We start from the raw sequence: 19,486 nt of genomic DNA on the forward strand, positions 1-19,486 counted from the left end.
GGGTTGCTGGGGATGGCTTTTATCCTGGAACTCTCTCTCGGTCTGTAAGAAATGTTCAGCTTCTCTTTCTTAGTGTAACAAAGTCTTTGTAAAGGGAGCTTCCATCAGGAGTGCGTGCGGTTGGAAATTAATCACCACATGGTTTGGGATCCTGATGAGTGCTTTTTGGTCTAATTAGCTAATAAGAAAGATAACCTTGCATATTCTGGATCATGTAACTTTACCAGCTGTCGATAATTGTGACACTTGAGCAGAGGCAGGAAAATGATGGACTCTGGGCTTTAAGAACGTATTGCTGGAATTTCACTGAGTTTTCACATTCAGTGTTCACCGGTTCCTTCATCTTGTGTTTCCTGTCATCCTTCTAGGATGTTGGACTGTACTTCAGTTGCTTTCTCATGCAGGGCTGTGTAGGTCCTGGTAAAAATAGCAGTCCTTCCACAGTGAGTCAGCCTTCATCAGTCTTGAAGTTCTGATGACTGGGTGGTCACCACTGCTGGGTGGCTTCTCTGAGAACATGAATGCCAAGATCTTGATTTCACAGAGCACTTAAGCATGTACTGAATTTTAAGCATGTGGCTTAGTATTTTGTTGGGTTGCATACTAAGAAAGGTCAAGGTATTCACTGGCTGGTGGATAGTGGTCTCTCCACAGCATTTTATATAGTATTTGTCTTCATAAGGTGGTTGAGTCTCCTGAATCTTTGGATGTTCAATCCGGTTGCTGAAATGAGAGGTACTTCATTAAGTCAACCACTCACTGTAGATGTGTGATGTCTGTTGATTGTCTCAGGTCACCATGGAACAATTTTTAAAGATTTGCATGTATAGAAAATGTGTTGATCATGATTGAAGTAAAATAGACTTTGTAGGGGAGAAAAGGATCTTTTTTATTAAATGGTTAGGTTTATATGGTGATGCCCTTCTTAATGTTCTAAGATTTGAGAACTGCTGTCATTCATTGCAGTGATGCTCATCAACTTTTTTGATGTATTCTGGAACTTAGTCTGGGGGATGCTGTTGAGGAAGCAAATAAAATTTTATCTCAGCACTTGATTCTATCACTTGGCTTGATTTAACTTCTCTTCTGGTATAGGGGATCAAATATCTCTGACCAACACATGAAAATTATTGCAGTTCAGTCTGCTATCCTGGTATTGGCAAAATTGACTGATACAAAAAAATGTATCAGTCTAGTTTCTATGTCCCCTTTCTCATGGACTCCGTATCTTCTGTCGCCTTTCTTGCGTCTACTTTTGAATAAATAAAATGTCTGGGAAATAAAAGGTGGATGCTTCTAAGACATGGTTAAATTAGCTGGATCCAGTATGGAGGAGGCAGACTGGATGAATAATAGATCTATTAACAGAAAAAACAAACAAAACCCCACCAGACCTCCCCCATATAGTCCTTTCCACCGAACCCTTCCAGGCAGGATCTGTGGATTCGTGTGAAAGAACGAGGCGTCTATTACATAGAGTAACTGTAGTAGTAAACTGGTACTCTGGGCCAAGCCAATATGTGACTCTCTTCTGAAATTCCTCTCTCAGCAGCAGGAGGATCAAGGCCTGCCCCCCAACTAGTAAACTGACCAGCAGTGTAAGATGGAGGCTGCTTTTTTGACCTTGGATTCACCTTTTTCGGAGCCTTGGAAATGACATCTAGCCTCAGTAGCGTTTGTGCCTTGAGCTCAGGATGTTTGGTTGGGCCAGTATGTGTTGAGAGGAGGTTGTGGAGTGAGTGCGTTTTCCATCACTGTGCAAGCTGGTGACTGAAAGTCTGTATGTAGGGAGAACTTAACTGAGGGTTGAGTGTGGGGAGGAGAAGTGTTCTGGAGTAATGAATGGAATTAGATGTAGGCGGAGAGCCTGAATTGTGTCTGCGAGAGTAATAAGCAATGAGGAGGCTGCTGGACCTGACCTGACTTTTCAGTGCTGTGCATTCCTCGTCTCAGATACTATCTGGCCCCACGAGCTCCTGCAAGTGCTCCCTTTAAAAAAGGAATTCCTCTTCTTGTAGCCTAGGCTAAATCTATAGTTTTATTAATTTTTTTCCAAAGGGCTAGGAGAAATAAAAAGCTCATAGCTTCCAAAATTCGGTTTTATTTAGTGTGGCTCTACTGATCATAAACTTATAGTTGCAAAGCTTTCTAGGGGATGAAAAACTTTTCTGTGTGTGGTTTCTGTTTTTGTTTAAAATGGGTCACATGCCCAGGAATGCAGTCAAATTATAATGGTGACTAAGTGCCGGAAAGCATAGAAGAGGGGAGGGAAGGGTGAGCAGAAAAAAAGGAGCCTGAGGCTATGGAAGGAAGGCTGGGAAAATGAGAATCTGGCCAGGCCCCAGGGCCAGGTTAGAGATTCCTACACCCATTAACAACCACAGGAGATGTTTATTTACAGGGAGCTAATCTTTGTTTTAAAAATGACAGAGTACCCAAAGATCCCACTTTTGAGAAGTGGGTTGGGGGCATGGTAGTGATGGGAGGAGGGAACCAGTTCTGATTGGGCACCAGTCCCCATCTCTCATCTTCCCTTCATCCTATGCATCTGGGAACACTGGCTGTTGAGAAATGCATGAAAGGGGGATAAAATCCTGTAATCTAGTAAGTGGTTCACAGTCCCTAGTTACAAAGGATAACTTAAGAGTTTCTTCTTGTTTGTACTCTTCTGATCGTTTCTACCTAAGCAGCTCGACCATGGATATTGAATAATTAAGTTTATGATGTGAGAAAGATGGGACCTAAAGCTGCCCCCCCCCACCCCAGCCCATCAACCTTGGATTGTGAAAGCAAAACAGAACAGCTGCTTGAACTGGGTATGTTCATGTAGACTCTAAAGAGACATAGATCCCAGGTCTCTGTGGTACCTACCTTTTTGTCACCTCTTGAGCTGTGTTGATCTTGGCGTGCCTCAGCTCATCCCAATAACTTTGATTTCTATCCCAGCAACTGCTTATGAACTACAGTCTCTGTTTTAGTAACTTTGACTGCAAGTGAAGAATTTTCCAGCGATATTGTGGAATTCTCTATCCTTTGAGCTGCTGCAAAAGATAGTCTGTCTTGGGGCATGTGTGCATTGGGTGTTATACAGATGAAAGAATTTTATTTTTAGTTTGAACATATCTTTATTTCTAATTATTATATCTGGTTATGTGATTGTCAGGCAGGTGAGGGTCTGGAGCAATTTCTTTACTAGTCTTCTGGCTAGACACACTCTTGTGGCTTCTAGTTACAGTGTTCTCCTGACTACTGTTTCCTTCATCTGTTCTTGTACTGTGCTGTCCTTATCTTAACTGGCTTTCTTTAGTCTCTATTAGAGGAGTGATGTCCTGTTTCCCTGGTTGTTCTGGTAGTTTCTATTAGTCATCTTGTTTTGATTACATTTTGTCTGAACCTGTGATGTGTTCAGTACACTACATCGGGACTTGATCAGATTTAAGGCTTGTACACTAGTGATCATAAAGGATGTCTTTCTTTTGCTGATAAGCACCCACTCTGCTCAGTGTTCCTTTTCTTGTCAGCTCTCACGAGTGTGCTTTCTCTAGTGTGGCTCAGGCACCATCAGTGTTTGCTAGTTCATCATTTGTGGAACCAGAGTGAGAGCGTACCTGTGACCAGCTTGAGTGTATCTGTTGTCTGTATAGCATCAGTCCTGGTTACTAATCTCATCTCTCTTCCTTTGTCTGCAGAGCGGCTGGCATTCCAGTGAAGGAAAGGGTGAAAGTATCTCAGAACTGGAGGCACGGACGCTGCCGGAGGGAGACGGTCCTGAAATGGAAGTGCAAGCAAGTGTCTCCTTTCTCTTCTACTTTGTTGTGTGTCAGCTGCTGCAGGGCCTTGAGTTTGTGTCTGTGCCCTGAAATGAGGTGTTTTCTGTTCCTTGTGATCCATGGGCTTTTACAACTAATGTCGCTGGCCTGTTTTGGATGTTGCTGGCTAGCTGGATGTGGAGTAACTGGAGTTGCTGATTCACTCTGAGAGTCAAGAGCTCCTCTGTCTTAGTAAGACCTTGAATTTGGCATTGTTCTGATCTGTGCAGTTCTAGTCGGATTTAGCAATCTTTACTACAGACTTCAAACCGTTATGTTCCTATCTATTGCTGTATACCATGGACAATTTTCTGTCCTCTCACAATGAGCATACCTTGATCCCAGGCACGGACTTAGTGTCCCCTCAGAACACTTGGTTTATCTCCCGTGGCTTTATCCTGGCCCCTGATTAGGGTGTACAAATCTAAAATGCTAATTGCCATTCTTCTACCTTTATGCTTCTTCATTCCCTTATCTTATGCTTCCCTCCTTCACTAAAAAAAGCATATTGGACATTAGTGAGAAAAGATTGTTGTTAAATTCCTGCTTGCAAAGGTGTACTCAACTTTCAAAGCAAAGCAAAACATAGGTCTCTTCTCTGAACAGCACATCTAAATTTTCAGCCTTCACATCATCAGGCAGAAGGAGAAATGACAAAGACTGTGGTTTGTTAGATGGTGAAGAGCAGCGACCTGCTACTGAGCTTTCATGCCTTTTTGTGCTGTGGGGATTGAAGCAATGGAAAATGTGCCACTGCTTGTCTAAAGTCCTGGGAACAGCTGTAATGAGCAGAGTGGTTTTTGGTGCAGGTTGTATACCTGTCTTTGAAGTGCTTGCGACCATCTGTGAAGACAGGCTCTGTGGATGTTAGAGATCATTACTAAACCAGCTTCCCAAGTGAATAGGCAAGGACTGATTTAATGAGGCCACCATCCAAACTGCATCCTCTAATTTTCATTTATCCTGCTTCAAATTTGTTGCTTCTCCTTATGACAAAGCCACAGAAAAAGGTAAAAAGCTAAACTGCAGCAGGAGGAGAGCCACAGAAGCAGGCTGTAGTCTAGGTAAGCTGGATATTCACTTGCTTTTAGAGGACTGTGTGGGAGTGGAGGAAGGAAGGGGAAATCAAAGTCTGCCTAAAACCAAAGCTGCTGCTCCAAAGATGCCTTTTATTTTTCCATGTGTATGATCAAGTCCCAAATGAACATTTTAACCTATGCTCAACTGCTTTGTGTGACTAAAAGCCTGTTATTGGAGATGAATGCAGGCAAGCAGGAACCTTCTATCTAATAAGCAATCTTGTCCTCTTGCTTGTTTCAAGTCCCTTGTTGTGATGTTATGAGGTGTGGCTGTGAGTGATGGCTCTGCTGACACAGAAAATCATGACCTCTGAGGATGAATGATCTGCAAAAAAGAGGGAGACAGGTTTTTGAGAAGTGCCCCATGCTCTCAAAACAGTTGGTTCCTGGATAGTTTGAAAATTGAAAGGCTGCTCTATGGGGAGGCTCTGGTTTTGCTCAATGTTTGCATGGGTATTGGTGCACTTGGCAATGACTGCAGAGTGGAGACCATTGCAAGCATCCATGCTCCATAGGACATGAGCCCCGTGTCTCTTTGTATCTGGCTTTGCCATATCCAGAAGGCCTACTTGCTGATTCTCTGGTGGCTACACAAAAGCAAGATCTTGAGCAAAGTGCTCACTGCCTAGGTGTGTGTGTTGTAGCCTGTTCTGTTTTCTGTATTTTGGTTTTGTTTCAAGAATAAACAAACTTCTTGTGATTACAGACTTGACTCAGACATTGCTTGAGTGTCACCTTCTCTTCTTGGTCTCTCAGGAAGTGAAGGATATTTTCTGCTTCAATCTTCAAATTACTTTGGAACACCTCCTTTAACTGTCTGCTCTTGGCCTGGAACTTGTCTGTAGGAAGCTGCCACTGTCCCATAGATAGCAAGGGGCTGAAAGGGTGTATGGGCCCTTCTAAAATGTGGGCAATCAAATCAAGAGAGGTTGCTCTGCAATTGCTTTTGGCTCAGCAGTGGAAGAAGTGTGAATGTAGGAAAAAATACCTTCTCTACATGATGAGCACAAAGTTCTTACTCTACTGCTTTATGTATTAGCATACAGAGAATGCAGGAGGTGGAGGACTTTGTAGGAGGACCTGTGTTGTTTGATGTGACCTGCTCCCCTGCTCAGACACCTGTGAAACAGTGGTTGCTTTGTGGTCTCTGCTGGGCATCAGCAAATAATGTGCAGGATCAAGACTGACTGCACAAGAGCCTCATATTGAAGGCTCTGTTAGAAATGCTCGGCATAGCTCACAAATTCCTGATAGTCTAGTTTCTGAAAAAGTACAGGGCTCATGAAGAGGGGTCAGGGAGCCTTAAGTATTTCCTATCTAAACTCACTAGACTCTTGGCCATCTTCTCTTTCAGAGATTCCATGCTTCCTTTTCCTCAGCTCTCAGTTAGAAAAATGCCAGCAATGTGATTGGCTTTGTATGTTGCTGGAGAAACTTCACTTCTTAGCTGTGCTATTATATTAAGCCTTGCTTTTGCATGTGACCAGCAGCTCCAACTTCACAGTTTTCTTGGATGTGCATTTGCTTTTGTTGATATGTTTACATATGCAATTTTTTCTTTTTGTGTGTGAGGTTGTTTTGTTTTGTTTTTCTTCTCCCCACCCCTGCAACCCCCAACCTGCTGTCTGTTTGCAGTTTGATGCCCTGGATGGAGCTGGATGGCGAGTATCTCTACCTGTCTCAAGCAGAGAACATCCAGGCCTACCGGCTCTGTCCAGACAGTAGAGGTTTGCAGCGTCACCCTCAAGCTATCTTCTCTGGCCACCAGGAGGACGTATGTCGCTTTGTTCTTGTCAATTCCCACATCGTCAGTGGAGGGGGGTAAGTTGGCTGAATGAAGGAGTCCAAGGGTTGTTGAATCAGCATTGACTGATCAGGCAGTCCTGACTGATGTGTAATTTTCATTTCTTTCTGTTAGTCAGGGTAGCTAGACTGTGTTCTAATATTCAGAACTGCTGGTTAACTGGGACTGCAGTGGTGCATAAAGCTTTCTAGAGACGAGTATATGTTTATTAGACCTACTGATATAATTGTGGAGACGGGGAAAACTGCCAAGTATTCCAGCACACACACACTTCTCCAATTAATTTTGCATTTGACTGGCCTTTTTCAATTACAGCAAATGACAGAACTGTTATTTATAAAGTTTTAGCTATTAATATACACAACACTTAAGCACAGAACTGGGAGATGCAAGCGTGGCTGTGTGCCCTGGATATCTTGAGACTCTCCCCTGTGAACTGGAGCCCAAAATTCAGGTGAAAGTCAAGGCATGTATTTAAAATCCCAATAACTATTGGTTGAAAAAAGTCTAAATGTCTTTGTAGTTAATTAAAAGCACAATACCCTGCATGGCTGCTCTGAAATAAATGAAAAGCTGAGGCTTGGACATGGGTGAGAATGACCTCTCACTTGTTCCTTTACTCCAGCCATTCAGCATCCAGCCAGGATTCTGGCAAGCTCAAAGCAGTAGGAGGAGGAATGGCTGCTTTGCTAGTTTCTACAGCTTAACACAAAGTGGAGCATGGAAAGATAGCCAGGAAAATTTTCATGTGCAGCAGATCAGGCTTTGACTGCCCAAATGTGAGATTGCAAGAGAACAAGTGATGTGTGAGGAGTGGAGGGTTAATAATGCTGCATGAATTTCAGCTCCCATGAGAGATCGATGTTGGTCTTTTTGTGACACTCCTAAGCACTAGTGGAATGTGCATGGCCAAGGGACATGCACCTGATGCAGACTCCTTGCCTGGGGATTTGTTTTTCAGAGATGGAAATATTGTCCTTCACAAGATCCATGGCTCCTACAGCGTCAAGTTCTCCGCGCATGAACAGGAGGTGAACTGTGTGGACTTCCAAGGTGGCCTCATTGTCAGTGGCTCCCGGGACAGAACAGCAAAGGTGAGCAGTGATGTTCCAGCAGCTGCAGGTGCTGCTGCAGAGGTGACCTTGGAGGTCTTATGCCATGAATGTTTGAATGCCAGCAGAACAGTTGTGGCCCTGTCTTGCATGTTTGTAGGAGGAGTGCTGGATATCTTGGTGTAGGCTCATGTCTCTGAAAAGATGCTTGCTGTGCCAAGCTTTTAAGAGATTTGGCAGTACTTTGACATCAGGTACTGGTTTAAACTAGGAAGTGCAGAAAGCGGCAGCTGATGTTTTGCTTCTCTCACTGTACATCTGTCTAACTTTAGTGGAAATCCATACCAGTAAGTCTGAAACTTGCTTTATGTATCTCAAACGCACCCTTGCTTTGTGATGCAGTGCTGCTTCACATGCTCTGTTGTATATTCAATCTCTTTAAGGAGTAGCATGATATCTTTTCCAAGACTGTGGAGTTGTGGTTTGTTTATTTGTAGTTTGTTTGGTGGGAGTCTTTTTGGTGTGTGTGGTGTTTTTTTTTTAATTTTTTTTTATGGTTCTTGGTTTGCAAACTAGGAGTGAAGTTAGACTATGAATACTGTTGGCTCCTGTTTTTCTCTTCTAGTTGGCATCACTGAATCCTGTCACATAAATTTTGGCTATTTCTTTTTGAGGCAGGACCTTGTTGATTTTTGTCCTTCTGGATCTGGTTGGCAGTACTTGTGTTCCTGCATGGACCTGGAGAGTTGTTCTGAGCTGTAACCAGCTCTGTTTTAGTAGTTTTGGAAACTGCATGTAGGTGTTTCACCCTTGTCCTGATAGCATGATGCAGTACTTGTAGCATCTTCACAACCACTCGTTTCATTGCTAAAAGTGGTTGCTTTGTGTTGAAAGCTTTGGCTGTTGCTCAGGGTAGGCTGATGGATACTCTTGGTCCCTGGTACATATCATAGAGCATTAATGGAGGTAAGAGGAAAAACTGCTATTCCTGTTTTGCAAGAGGGGAAGTTTGGGCGAAGAAAGACTTAAACACCTCTTTCAAGTTTTTTAGGAAGTGTGTGGTAATGGGTTGCTATCTGGCAGGCTGCTGAGCAGCATGACCCTACCTATTCTCATTGGTCCCTCTATGGGTGTACTCCCCAGTAAAATCATTCCCGAGCAGAGCAGTGTTCAGATGCAAAGGGCATTGTTGGGGATGCTACTTGCCTCCTGGGAGCAAGGCCTTGATGCTGCTTTGGCTCACATTTAAGCAGGGCTGCTCCTCTCTGCTCTGTGGAGTCTCTTTGCTGGGAGAGTGCCTTCTTGCTGCTTCCCTGGCAGCTGGAGGACAGACTTCCCTGACCTTGAGAACAAATTCCTGAAGGCCAGAGGGGAATTTAAGGCTGTTTTTCTTGGAGCTAGTGTGAGATCTTGCCCACCCAGTGCTCCTCACAGCATAGGCTCTAGGGATGTTCACCTCTTTTTTTTTTTTTTTTTTTAAATCATCTTTTGTAGTCTGCCTTTTTTGTGTGAATGAGACTCTTGGAGGGTGGAAGGGAATCCCTACGAGCCTTTTAAAGGGGCTCTAAGTGTCTAAGCTATTGAGGGCTCTGCTGAGTGTTGATTAGGACTAAGCCCTGAAGAGCTGCTAATGTACATTCCTGTGTGATAGGCACCAGATAGTGTGCTCTGAGCAATATTTTTAACCTGTAGGAGATAGGGATGCCTTAAAAGAGTTAAGCTTTTCGGCTGCTTTTGCTGACACTAGGTGCTAAATTCCCCGCTGACAAGAATAGCCTGCAATCCTGGGCATTATCAACAAACAAACAAATAGGGCACTCCCAGCTTTGAAGTCTTGAAGTGAAACATTGGGGGTCGGTTACAGAGAACTGGGGGGCTTGAGTCCCATGGGCCAAGAATGAGGGCAAGGTGGGGAAAGTGAGGGCCACAAGCAGAGGCACCAGCAAGAATCTGGGGGACTTTGATTCTGGGCCCTAACAAAGGGGTTTGTGTGGTGAACTTGTGGAAGGGGATATGCACTTATGCACCAATGGGGAGGGAAGAGATTCTCTCACGTTGTCAGTGAGCAAGGTGGGGCCTGTTTGAAAATAGCCTGGGGTACGCTTAAGAAACTTGGTTGAAAGGGGATGGGTTTATAAAAAAATATTTTACAGGATAATGAACAATTAATTTTATAGATAATAAGAATGGAAAATTTCCAGGGTTGGTACAAAGTCTTTGCACACTGTTCAAGTGAACAGCAAAGATTTGAACAATTCCCACTTCTTATTTATTTAACTACAGAAGATGAGAAATCTGTGTTCAGTGCTTCCCTCGAGAGTGTGTGGTGATGGGTGTGCACTCTGTTCCCTGTGATGAAGTGGGATGGAAGGTCATGCTCATAAGCTGATTCTTTGTGTAACTTTAAGTGCTTGTTTCTGCCAGTGATTGAAGGCTCTGCTCCTCAAAAATAAGTAATGGGAATTCAGGGAGAGGATCTCAGGGAAGGTGAGCATGGCAGTTTTGGCAGCTCTCCCAGCACAAAGTTAGCAGTGTGCATCCTACCTTTGCACCTTCTGGGTGATGTGGCATAACATGCATCTCTCTCTTCAGGTTTGGTCCCTGTCCGCGGGCAGAGTTGGGCAGTGTCTACACACAGTGCAGACAGAGGATCGAGTGTGGTCCATTGCTATCAGCCCATTATTAAGGTAACCAATCTCCTTATTCCCAATTTCCAACAGAGAGAAGTAAAGGAGTTGGATAGGCTGTATGTCTGCAAATCTCACAGAAGCACCAGCATGACACTTCAGGGACTTGATGTGGGTGGAGGATGATCAGGTGCTTGTGCCTGCAGCAGGACCTCAGGGAAAAGTGTGTGGTCTTTGTTCTCCATAACAGCGGAGTGGTCTCCTCATAAAGAGGCTGTGAAAATGGCCCTGCATTCCTATTACCATCTCAGGTGGGACCTGTTCATTCTTACTTGCAGAGCGAACTCTGACTTACTCTGCCTTGGTAATTAGAAGCAATGAGCTGGATCCTCTTGAGGTTTTCCGTACTGAAAAGATGCCAACTTGTATTCTCATTCTTTGGCAGAAGAGATGCCAAGCAAAAAGGTCCATCCTTTTTCGCTTGGGAAGCTGGCTTGGAGCTGTGTGCAGTGGTTAGAGCTCTGTTTTCTTGGTAAATTCAACATGCTGGACTGGGAGAAATGGCAGTTGGGTTCAGGGATGAGGTTTTCCAGCCTCTACTGCCTGTAGCCCTGTGCCTCTAGTGTGGCCATAATGCTACAACTACAGCTTTAGCATGGGAGGCAAGGGCATTACCTACCTCAGTGTCTTTCAGGGTGTTTTTCAAAGTGCTCCTGTTCTTGAGTAAGGGAAAATCTGAGAAACTCTCATTGCTAAAATCTTCCACTGGCCAGCAATGATCTGTCTCTTCAGTGCACTTTTAATCTGGTCTTCTGCAAGCAAGAGATTTTCTCAGCTTTCCTCAAGGCAGATAGGGAGGAAGAGCTGATGTTGCTGTCCATGTGATATCTGCAAGTAGTGAATTTTAGGCTTGTGCAAAACCAAAATACTTCTCACAACTGCTGTCCTCATTAGATTTCCAAGCTTGTTTTGCAGGCAGCGGAAACTTAGTGGTACAGAGCGAATGGCATTGTCAGGGAAATTACCCTTGAGGCCTGCTACGATTGTGGCATTTCCTCATCCCATTGCTTCAAAAACACTATGTATCAAACACTCGATGTGCCACATGTGTTAATGCTGCTGCAAGATGTTAGATAGAAGCCCTTTGCTGTCTTCTGTGCTGTAAAGACCCCTTTTCCAGCAAACAGGCTCTGGCTCTAGTACAATGGCTGATTAGAGCCCAGTGGCGTGCTGCTTCCTCCTCCTCCTAAGTGATGACCTACTGAGGTGGCCTCTTGTCAGGACAGCGTTCCTCTCCCTGGTGTGCACGCTTGTGCACACTCTCTGTCACAATATTTACCCACTGTCTCCCCATCCCCTCTTTCTTCCCTGCAGAGTGATAAATGGGAGGTGGTGGAACAGCTACCCTATGAACAAGTGGGCTTAAATTGTGCACTCATCTTTTTTTTTTTTAATGGGACTGTGGACTGTACCAGCCTCCCCTGCTAGCCTGCCCTACCACCCTCCCCCTACCCCTCCATATTTGGGGGGGTGGGGGGTGGAGAATTAGAGCCAATTAGCCACGTCATTAATTCTTCAATTTGACGGCTGATATAGCAGGGCCTGAAACATGCTGCTGACCTTGTATAATGGGAACCCTGCTCCTTAACATATTGACGATGGAAGAAGTTAATTAAAATTCCACAGAGAGAAGGTGTCGGCTAACGTATAAACCTGTCGCTTCTCAGAACAAATCGCAGCCATCCTAGAAGAGAGAGAGGATCAGAGCAGGAGGGCATGTGGTGGGGGAGGGCCAGGGCAAGGGGCAGGGGAGATGAATTTTTCACTAATAGGTTTTATTGCTTTCTGTCTAATGAGGGTGAGTATCAAAAAGATAATATCTGATTTCTAGCAAGGTCTGCTTCGGGGAGCTCTGTGGTTTCTGTTTTATTTGCAAGAGCCCATATTTCACCCCTATGCGCCTGTGTGTCAAGTTTTTCCTCCCTTACAGTCCCCATCCTTCTCGCTGGAGCTTGGATGCATTTGTTCCTCAGTGAGGCTGAACATGGCCTATAACCTCCACTTCCTCCTAAATATTTGATGTGCCGTGCCCTCCTGATTCTCCCTTCTCACATGTGCTAGTGTAAACTGAGAGTTCCTCCATAAGAGTGGATAGTTTCTGCTGGCGTAAAACTGCTGTAGAATCAGGCTCCAATCACCAAAGTACTTTGGCTCATCATTGCTGAGAACCCACCAGCTCACTCTACTATTTGAAACACAGAGTTCAGGAGCAGCTCAAAGCAGTTGTGTGCAGTGGGGTAGGAGCAGGGAGGGCTTTTCTAGCTCTAGCCGTTTAAAAGTGCTTTGGAGAGGCTGCAGTTTCCTGACCTGGAGGTTTGCCAGTACTAAGACTCTGGTCAGGGTTGTATTCTTACTGAACCTAAACTGTTAATGGGCAGGACTGAAACTTTTCTTCTTGCTTTTCAGTGATATTTCCCTCTGCGTGAAGCTTCCTTAGAAAGTATCCCATGTGCTCCTGACCCACAGCTGGGTTTTCTGCTGCCTGCTGTAGTCCTACTTTGCAGGACTGCTGCTCTAATGGGCAGTGCCTGTATGCCCAAACTAAACTTCAGAGACTTGCGCTCTTAAAGTGTGGCTCCCCTGGCTTCAGGCATCTCTTTTGGGTATTCTGCTTTGATTTGTCTGTAGTTTCCCTGTGGCACTACAGAGATCCTCCTGCAGATGTGCTGAGCTAGGGAGAAGGCTTCCTTGCTCTTTGTGTAGTGATGCTGGGCTGGATGCTCAGAGGGTCTGCAAACAGAATGATGCCTGTAAGGGAGATTAAGTAGGGTAAAAGGCAGTAAAAGGGTACAACGAGTAGTGGATCTTCTCTTCTTACTGTGCTTAGTCCCTTGTATAACCTTTTGAACCATGGAAGTGCCTTCACATCTATGTGTGTCATTGGAGCTTCATTACTTTGTGAATCCCTAACAGTGCCCTGCAGGGTAGTGGGGATGGAGAGGGCATTGTGTTCCTTCTGGGTTTTTAGCAAGTCTTCTGCATAGCTGTGCTGGTTGCTGTGCTTGGGACAGCAGGTCCCACACTGCCTGTCACATCAAGGCCTGGAGAAGAGTCTGAGAGGATCCTTAAATTAGGATTCTTAAAATATGGGTGCTTCAGCCTACTCTGGCAACTGTTTTAATTAGTCTCCAAAGCTGTACTCCATGGATTAGTACAATGTTGTATTTATGGAGAGGCTGCGTACCCTAAACCATGTTTCTTAGCTGCTCTCAATCCTTTTCCCCCTTGAGTTCATTTGCCTTTTGAACTCTGCGTCATGCAGATGTTAAACTTTCATTTACTAGTGCTTACTGCAGTGACTTATGTGTGCTCAGGGACCACAGCAAGCCTGAGTGCAGTAGACCAATTCAAATGTGCAAAGTGAGGCAAACCCAGGGGTTTCTAGTGGAATAGTGGCACCTTCATGCTTTGTGATTCCCTGAGGTGGCAGTAGCCAGGGAAGAGAAGTGACCACTGTACACCCTTTAATTTGAGGGAATAGGTTTATGGAGAAAATGAGGTCTAACTGCCTAGCAATTATGGCTGCAGAAACATAAGGCTTATGATACACGTACTACTGAAGTGTTCCTTTATTTAAGGGGAAATTTGTTGCAGTTTCTTTTCTCTAATGATAGAGATTCCCTTGTAAGCTGGAGGGGAAAAAAAAACGGGCCTTGATGTTAAATTCATTATTAATCTTAGATTCAGAAATTCTTTGGTGTTGGATTAAAAAGAGTATTAAAATCTAAGCCGGCTTCTCCTTCTCCGGGTCTGGCCACTGGCATTTGTTGTTTAGACTTTAAAATATTTATCATGAGAGCTGGTCTTCTCATGTTATACTTGGTGTGTTGGGTTTTAAACCAAGAAAAGAGGCAATGGAGGCAAAACCAAAAATGTTTTTCAATGTGCAGCTATAGATAGAGAGCTAGGAAACCTTTGGTGCAATTTGGGGCAGTGTCAGGCAACTATAACGTGCCCTGTTGTGGCAGAGATGTGGTTTGGGCGTATAAGCTGAAAAGAAGATCTCTCCTTTTCCAAGTGTCATTGGTCTGCTGTAGTACATGACCTCTCCTTGCAAATGTTGCCTTGGTGAAGTGCAGGTTTACTTCAGAGAGGAGGAAAGTTTGTACCAAAGATTAGCTATCTGTATCCTTTAATTTAAAGGAAAATGAATAGCTTTGTGAGCAGTTGAATCTTAAAAAGCCAGGCTTGCACTATCTCTTCTATTTATGCAGTGTTGTAGTTGAGACCTGACTCCTCTATTTTAACATGCTAGTTTGAATCTCTGTTAAGCTAATTGCCTCTCCCATGGAATATTATGGGGCAGTATTACTTGGGGAGACCTCTGCCCCTGGGGACAACCTCTGGCAAATTTTAAAACATACCCAAAATTTGCTGGGGAAAGGAAGGAAGAGAAGGGTTACTGACAGGCCCTTTGACTGAATGGGCCTCTCTTCCACTGGGAACAATCAAAGTGATTAATTTCGAGGGCTTCTTGTTAATGGTTATCTGAAAACTTTCTGTGAAAGTGAAACAATCTGATCTTGCAGATTGCAAAACAACCCACTTGAGTGAGAGCAACTTTGCAGTGGTTTTAACTTGTACAATTGAAACCCTAACATTCAGCAGTTAAAATGTTTCATAATGTTCCCCCCTCCCTCATTTCTTGCTCTACTTTTATCAGCAGATATTCCCTACTGCATATCAAGATGAGCTCTTGGCTGTAGTGGTTCTCTGTTTTGACCTAGCTTTATGCAGTTAACCTCTCTGACTCTTGCTAAGACTTGGGACAAGTAGCTGGGTTTTATTCTGGTTTGTGCATTGCCAGCAAAATAGCAGGCAGCAATAGCTCTGCTGTCCTTGGGGATCTCTGCAGAGCCTGGCTGGCTTGAATAATTGAGAGGGGACTCTGACCTGCAGCTGTTTCTTAAGCAGGGGCAGGAAGAACCTGCTCAACTGTGAGATCCCAGGGTGGACTTGCAGAGTTAGTGGTGGCGTTAACTACCATCTCTTACTGACCTCAGAGTGATCTGGATGTGGGTTTCTAGATACATGCAATAGTCATAACTGACTTGGTGCTCTTTCACCCCAAAGCTGAAGAGCAGGAAATGAGTATCAGTTTCTCCCCTCTGGAGCTAAAATGACACCTGTGTCTTATCCATGTGCCCTGACTGTCCCCTTGATGTTGGGAGGAACAAGACACTGTTTTACCTTCTTTAATTGTGTGATAATGACTCTATTTGATCTTCTTCACATGGCTGAACACATGAACATACATGTTCCTTTCCTTCTCCTCTAGAAACACATATGTAAACACTTCTATAGGTTGAGAAACTGCAACTTACCTTTCTTCAGTTTATTTCCTTTGCCCTCTAAAGCTCACACGACTGATGACTTGCTCCTTTTTTTGTCACTTTTGGCCAATACTCTAATGTATATATTTTCTGTGACTGTGTGAATTGGCTCACTAGTGGTTGTGGGCAGGTGAGCAGGTTTTGAGAGGCAGTAGCTAACTTGAGTTAAAACCTAGACATCTGTTTCTAATCCTGTGGAGCTGTGTTGCATATTGAATATTTTTTTCCCCCCCTCATCTTTCCCCTTGCTTGAGGGGAAAGTCTGTTTCAGAAAGCTTGAGGGAAGCATCTTTCTTGTGCTGCTTGGTTTGCACAGGAGAATCCATGTCTGTTTAATCAATGTGACAGAAGAAATTTAGTTGAGGGGGCTGCCAACCTTATGGCTTGAGGTTTCCATTTCCAGTTTGTGATCATTTTCTCTTTGCTTTTTAAATTCGCAGGGGGAGAAGGTAACTTCACCAGACCTTGGCTGCTGTTTACCTTTGCTTGGCTGTGCAGTGTGCCTTTGTTTTTCCACCTTTGATCAGTGTCCTGCCAACAGATAATTTAGCAATTGCATCCCAGGGTGGAAGTGTGGAGTTAATGTTAAAATTAGGGGTTTTTTTTCCTTTCCTAACTTCTCTGGCTGATGGAGCAGAGAAGGGAAAAGGGGAGGTGAAGGGGGCCATAAATTCTAGACCTGGTGATTCTGCTCCTTGTAGAGAAACGAAAGCCTCTGATGTCTCTTCAGCACTTTCATTAACATTTAAATTAAGGGTTTGTTTTTCAGCCGGCTTCAGTCACAGCCCTTTCATAGCCTGACACATGGAGGCTGTTCTCTCTCTTTTTCTCTCTCTCTTTTTCTAGCTTGCAGATCAGTGTACTATAGTAATGACTGCTGTATTTTTTTTTTTCTGATCTGTCAGGAGGGCAGCGACCTGACAAGCTGTACCAGAGGTTCAAAGAGAATCAGAAACAGAGTGCAAAGGTAGATGGGCAGGAGGATGCCAGGTTTCACTCCTACAATTAGAGCGGTGTCTGTTCCCTCCCCTGCCTTTCAAAGGGCTGCATTTGGGGGCGGGGAGGAATAGAGAGGGATGGACCTTCCTTGCATGGTAAGAGCCCCAGGTGCAGATGCCTCTAACCAGGCTCAACTTCCAGTTACTCCTCCCAGATGAGGCCGGAGGTGTCACTCAGAGGATGGGAGCTCATGCCCTGAGGTGGAAAGTGGAGCTGTGGTGTCCTAAGATAGCAGCCTAGCCCCTCTAAAGGAGTGTTGATTCACTCTGAGGACAGCAGGAGGCTGGTCCTCAGCCTGCTATTGGCATTTGAAAGGCGGGCGATAGTGGAGCATATTGCCCTGAAGTAAGAAGCTCACCTCTGTCTTCTGTGATGAAGTCATGTCTGCTCTAAGCACTGCACCTTACTGTAACGGTAGAGGAGATAGCTGGATTGAAGTGTCCATTCGGATCTTGGCTTACAACAGCCTAAAACAGACCATGCCTTGCTGTAGCTAAGTAATTTCTGGTATAGGAGCTAGCTGGTTTAACATCAAGAAAAAAAAACCTGTCTTCCACCTGCTTCAACAATTGTGTAAGGGGGGACAACAAGGGGGAAAAAAAGGGACAACAGGGGAAACGAGGAGACAATTTTAGGAATGGCAACGACTTGCAGTGGAGAAAGCAGTATAGTAGGATTTATGTAAACACATGAGTCTTTGTCCCCAAAGCCCTTTTGGAATCTGCTACTTCTTATCTCCCACCCAGTTGGTCACTGCTGGTAGGCTGTTATTTTCTGCAGGCTCTCTGGCAGGAGTTGGGGGACTCTGAGCAGCACTGAACTCGTGTCTTTCATGAGCTAAAAGTGGATAAAAGGCAGAGGAAAATGAGACAACACATGAGCAAAGTGTTTAGTGTAATGAAACCTGCAGCTTGGATGCTGTGACTATCACACTCTTCATGTCTTCACTCTACCATCACCCCAAATTTGCTTGCCTTTCACTAAGAGCTTGATCCAGATGGACTTTGAAGGATGCCAACAGGATGAGAGCAGCAAACTGGCAGTGGGATCAGGAAGAGTATTCCCTGCATACTGGTAGATATGGTGCAGAAAGAGGGGTACTGGAAGTTTGTTTCTTCAAGATTGGTCTTACACATGCTGGTGGTGGCCGTGATTTATACCATGTGGCTCTTCTGGAGGACCTGATTCAAATTCATGCACTTAGAGAAGCCTCCTATATATGCTGGAAAAAGTTTCTGTTCTGGGGTTTGGATTTTTTTGCCCTTTTGTGTGAACTACCACAGACTGTAGTCTGTTACTACTTGTGTCACTCTTGTCAAGTTGAAGTATTGTGTCTGTTCTGTTACTGAGTGTGGTGATGACTCAGACAGTGAGTGATACAGAAAAACTTTTCAGGGGCAAATGATCTTGTCCATACTCCAAGTGATCTGGAGCTGTGTAGTGGGATGTGCTTCTTTGATCCTATCTGACCCATGTTCTCACTGTTTTGTACCACCCATGTCACTGATCTGTCACTGCAGGTGGGTCTTAACTCGCTTCTCTGAGAGATTTCTGTATACTCCTAAGAACTACCACCATCAAAGTTGTCTTGGTATCTTCATCCTGTATAGTGCAAGGCGTACTCGGAATGTCTGCCCTGCACCGCTTGCATTCATCCACTCTTCCTGGTGTTTCAACTTCTGGAGATTCATAGGCTCATGCCCACTGAGTTTTTCTTCAGGGCCCTGTGTCAGATGGTGCTGAGCATGTTTTGTGAAGCCCACAGCCTGTGCAAACCAAAGCTATTGGGAATGGGGAGAGGATGTTTAATAATCGTCACACAAGGTTCTTGGTCATGTCTTCTGAGCTACCTCCAGTGTTGCTCAGTCTGTAACTTTTCAATGAGGAAAGTTTTTAATTTAAGCTCTCCTGAGCCTGGATGCCAGCACAGAGCCCAGCTTGGCTGCCCCAGTGATACTTGAGGCAAGTGTGCCGTGGCACTAACTGGGGTAACTTTTAACTAAATTCTCTTTGGAAGCTCCACTGTATTTATGGGTGGGGAGGGCAGGGGAAGGCCTGCCCTCCCACCTTCCCCCATGTTGTCTCAAAAGGCTCTGGTGCATCTTTGATTAGGTGTAGGTCAAAAGAATTTCCACATCGTGACCTTAATAACTGGGGTTGATTGGCAGGCGGTCTGCAGAGAGGGAGCAGCCTGTCCCTTTCATCTCCCTTGGTGCCGTGCTGGGACAATGGGCCAGCATATTTTCCTTGTTGTTCCTCATTTGAAAAGGGTCTGGTATCTCTACTAGGTACCTGTGACATGGGGGTCTTGATTGGGGTCTCATAAAGGGCCCTGTCAGTGTGTCCAAAGGCCAGGAATACAAAGGCGATCAGTGGGTGGGGGTCTCAGCTGACCACTGAAGAAGGGAGGGGAGGGTCCTGGAAGCAGTGGAGGGAGAAGCAACCCCTGATGGGAGACCTTAAAGGGGGGAGGGAGGGAGGAGGCGGCCCATTTTTGTCCCGAACTCATCAAGCACATCTGCAGAATTGTCCCAGCCGCTGCCTCCCAGTTTCAAAAGAAAATGATCGTTTGATAAACCGTCCTGATTCACCACTTTCTCACAAGGGAGGGAGACCCACCTTTGACCTCTATGATTTCACATTGGGCCCAGCTCCCCCCCCATCCAATTGCTGGAGAAACTTTGAAATGCATCCCTTGCGTTCCCTTTCCTTCTCCCTCTTTC

The 19,486-nt window shown here is 44.8% G+C and overlaps 1 protein-coding gene across 1 annotated transcript in view; it reads left to right on the top strand.

Annotated features, from left to right (window-relative positions):
* Window positions 1-3,689: 3,689 nt before the first annotated feature.
* FBXW4 (F-box and WD repeat domain containing 4) overlaps window positions 3,690-19,486 on the top strand; it is a gene marked incomplete at its 5' end in the record, with an annotated part of 48,869 nt that continues 33,072 nt past the window's right edge. Inside the window, 4 exons of the mRNA XM_010292350.1 lie at window positions 3,690-3,785; window positions 6,524-6,709; window positions 7,654-7,786; window positions 10,337-10,431. Coding sequence (XP_010290652.1) covers window positions 3,690-3,785; window positions 6,524-6,709; window positions 7,654-7,786; window positions 10,337-10,431 — 510 coding nt within the window. The remainder of the gene's footprint in view (window positions 3,786-6,523; window positions 6,710-7,653; window positions 7,787-10,336; window positions 10,432-19,486) is intronic.

The sequence above is a fragment of the Phaethon lepturus genome, unplaced genomic scaffold, assembly GCF_000687285.1.
Source record: "Phaethon lepturus isolate BGI_N335 unplaced genomic scaffold, ASM68728v1 scaffold29638, whole genome shotgun sequence".
NCBI classification, from domain to species: Eukaryota; Metazoa; Chordata; class Aves; order Phaethontiformes; family Phaethontidae; genus Phaethon; species Phaethon lepturus.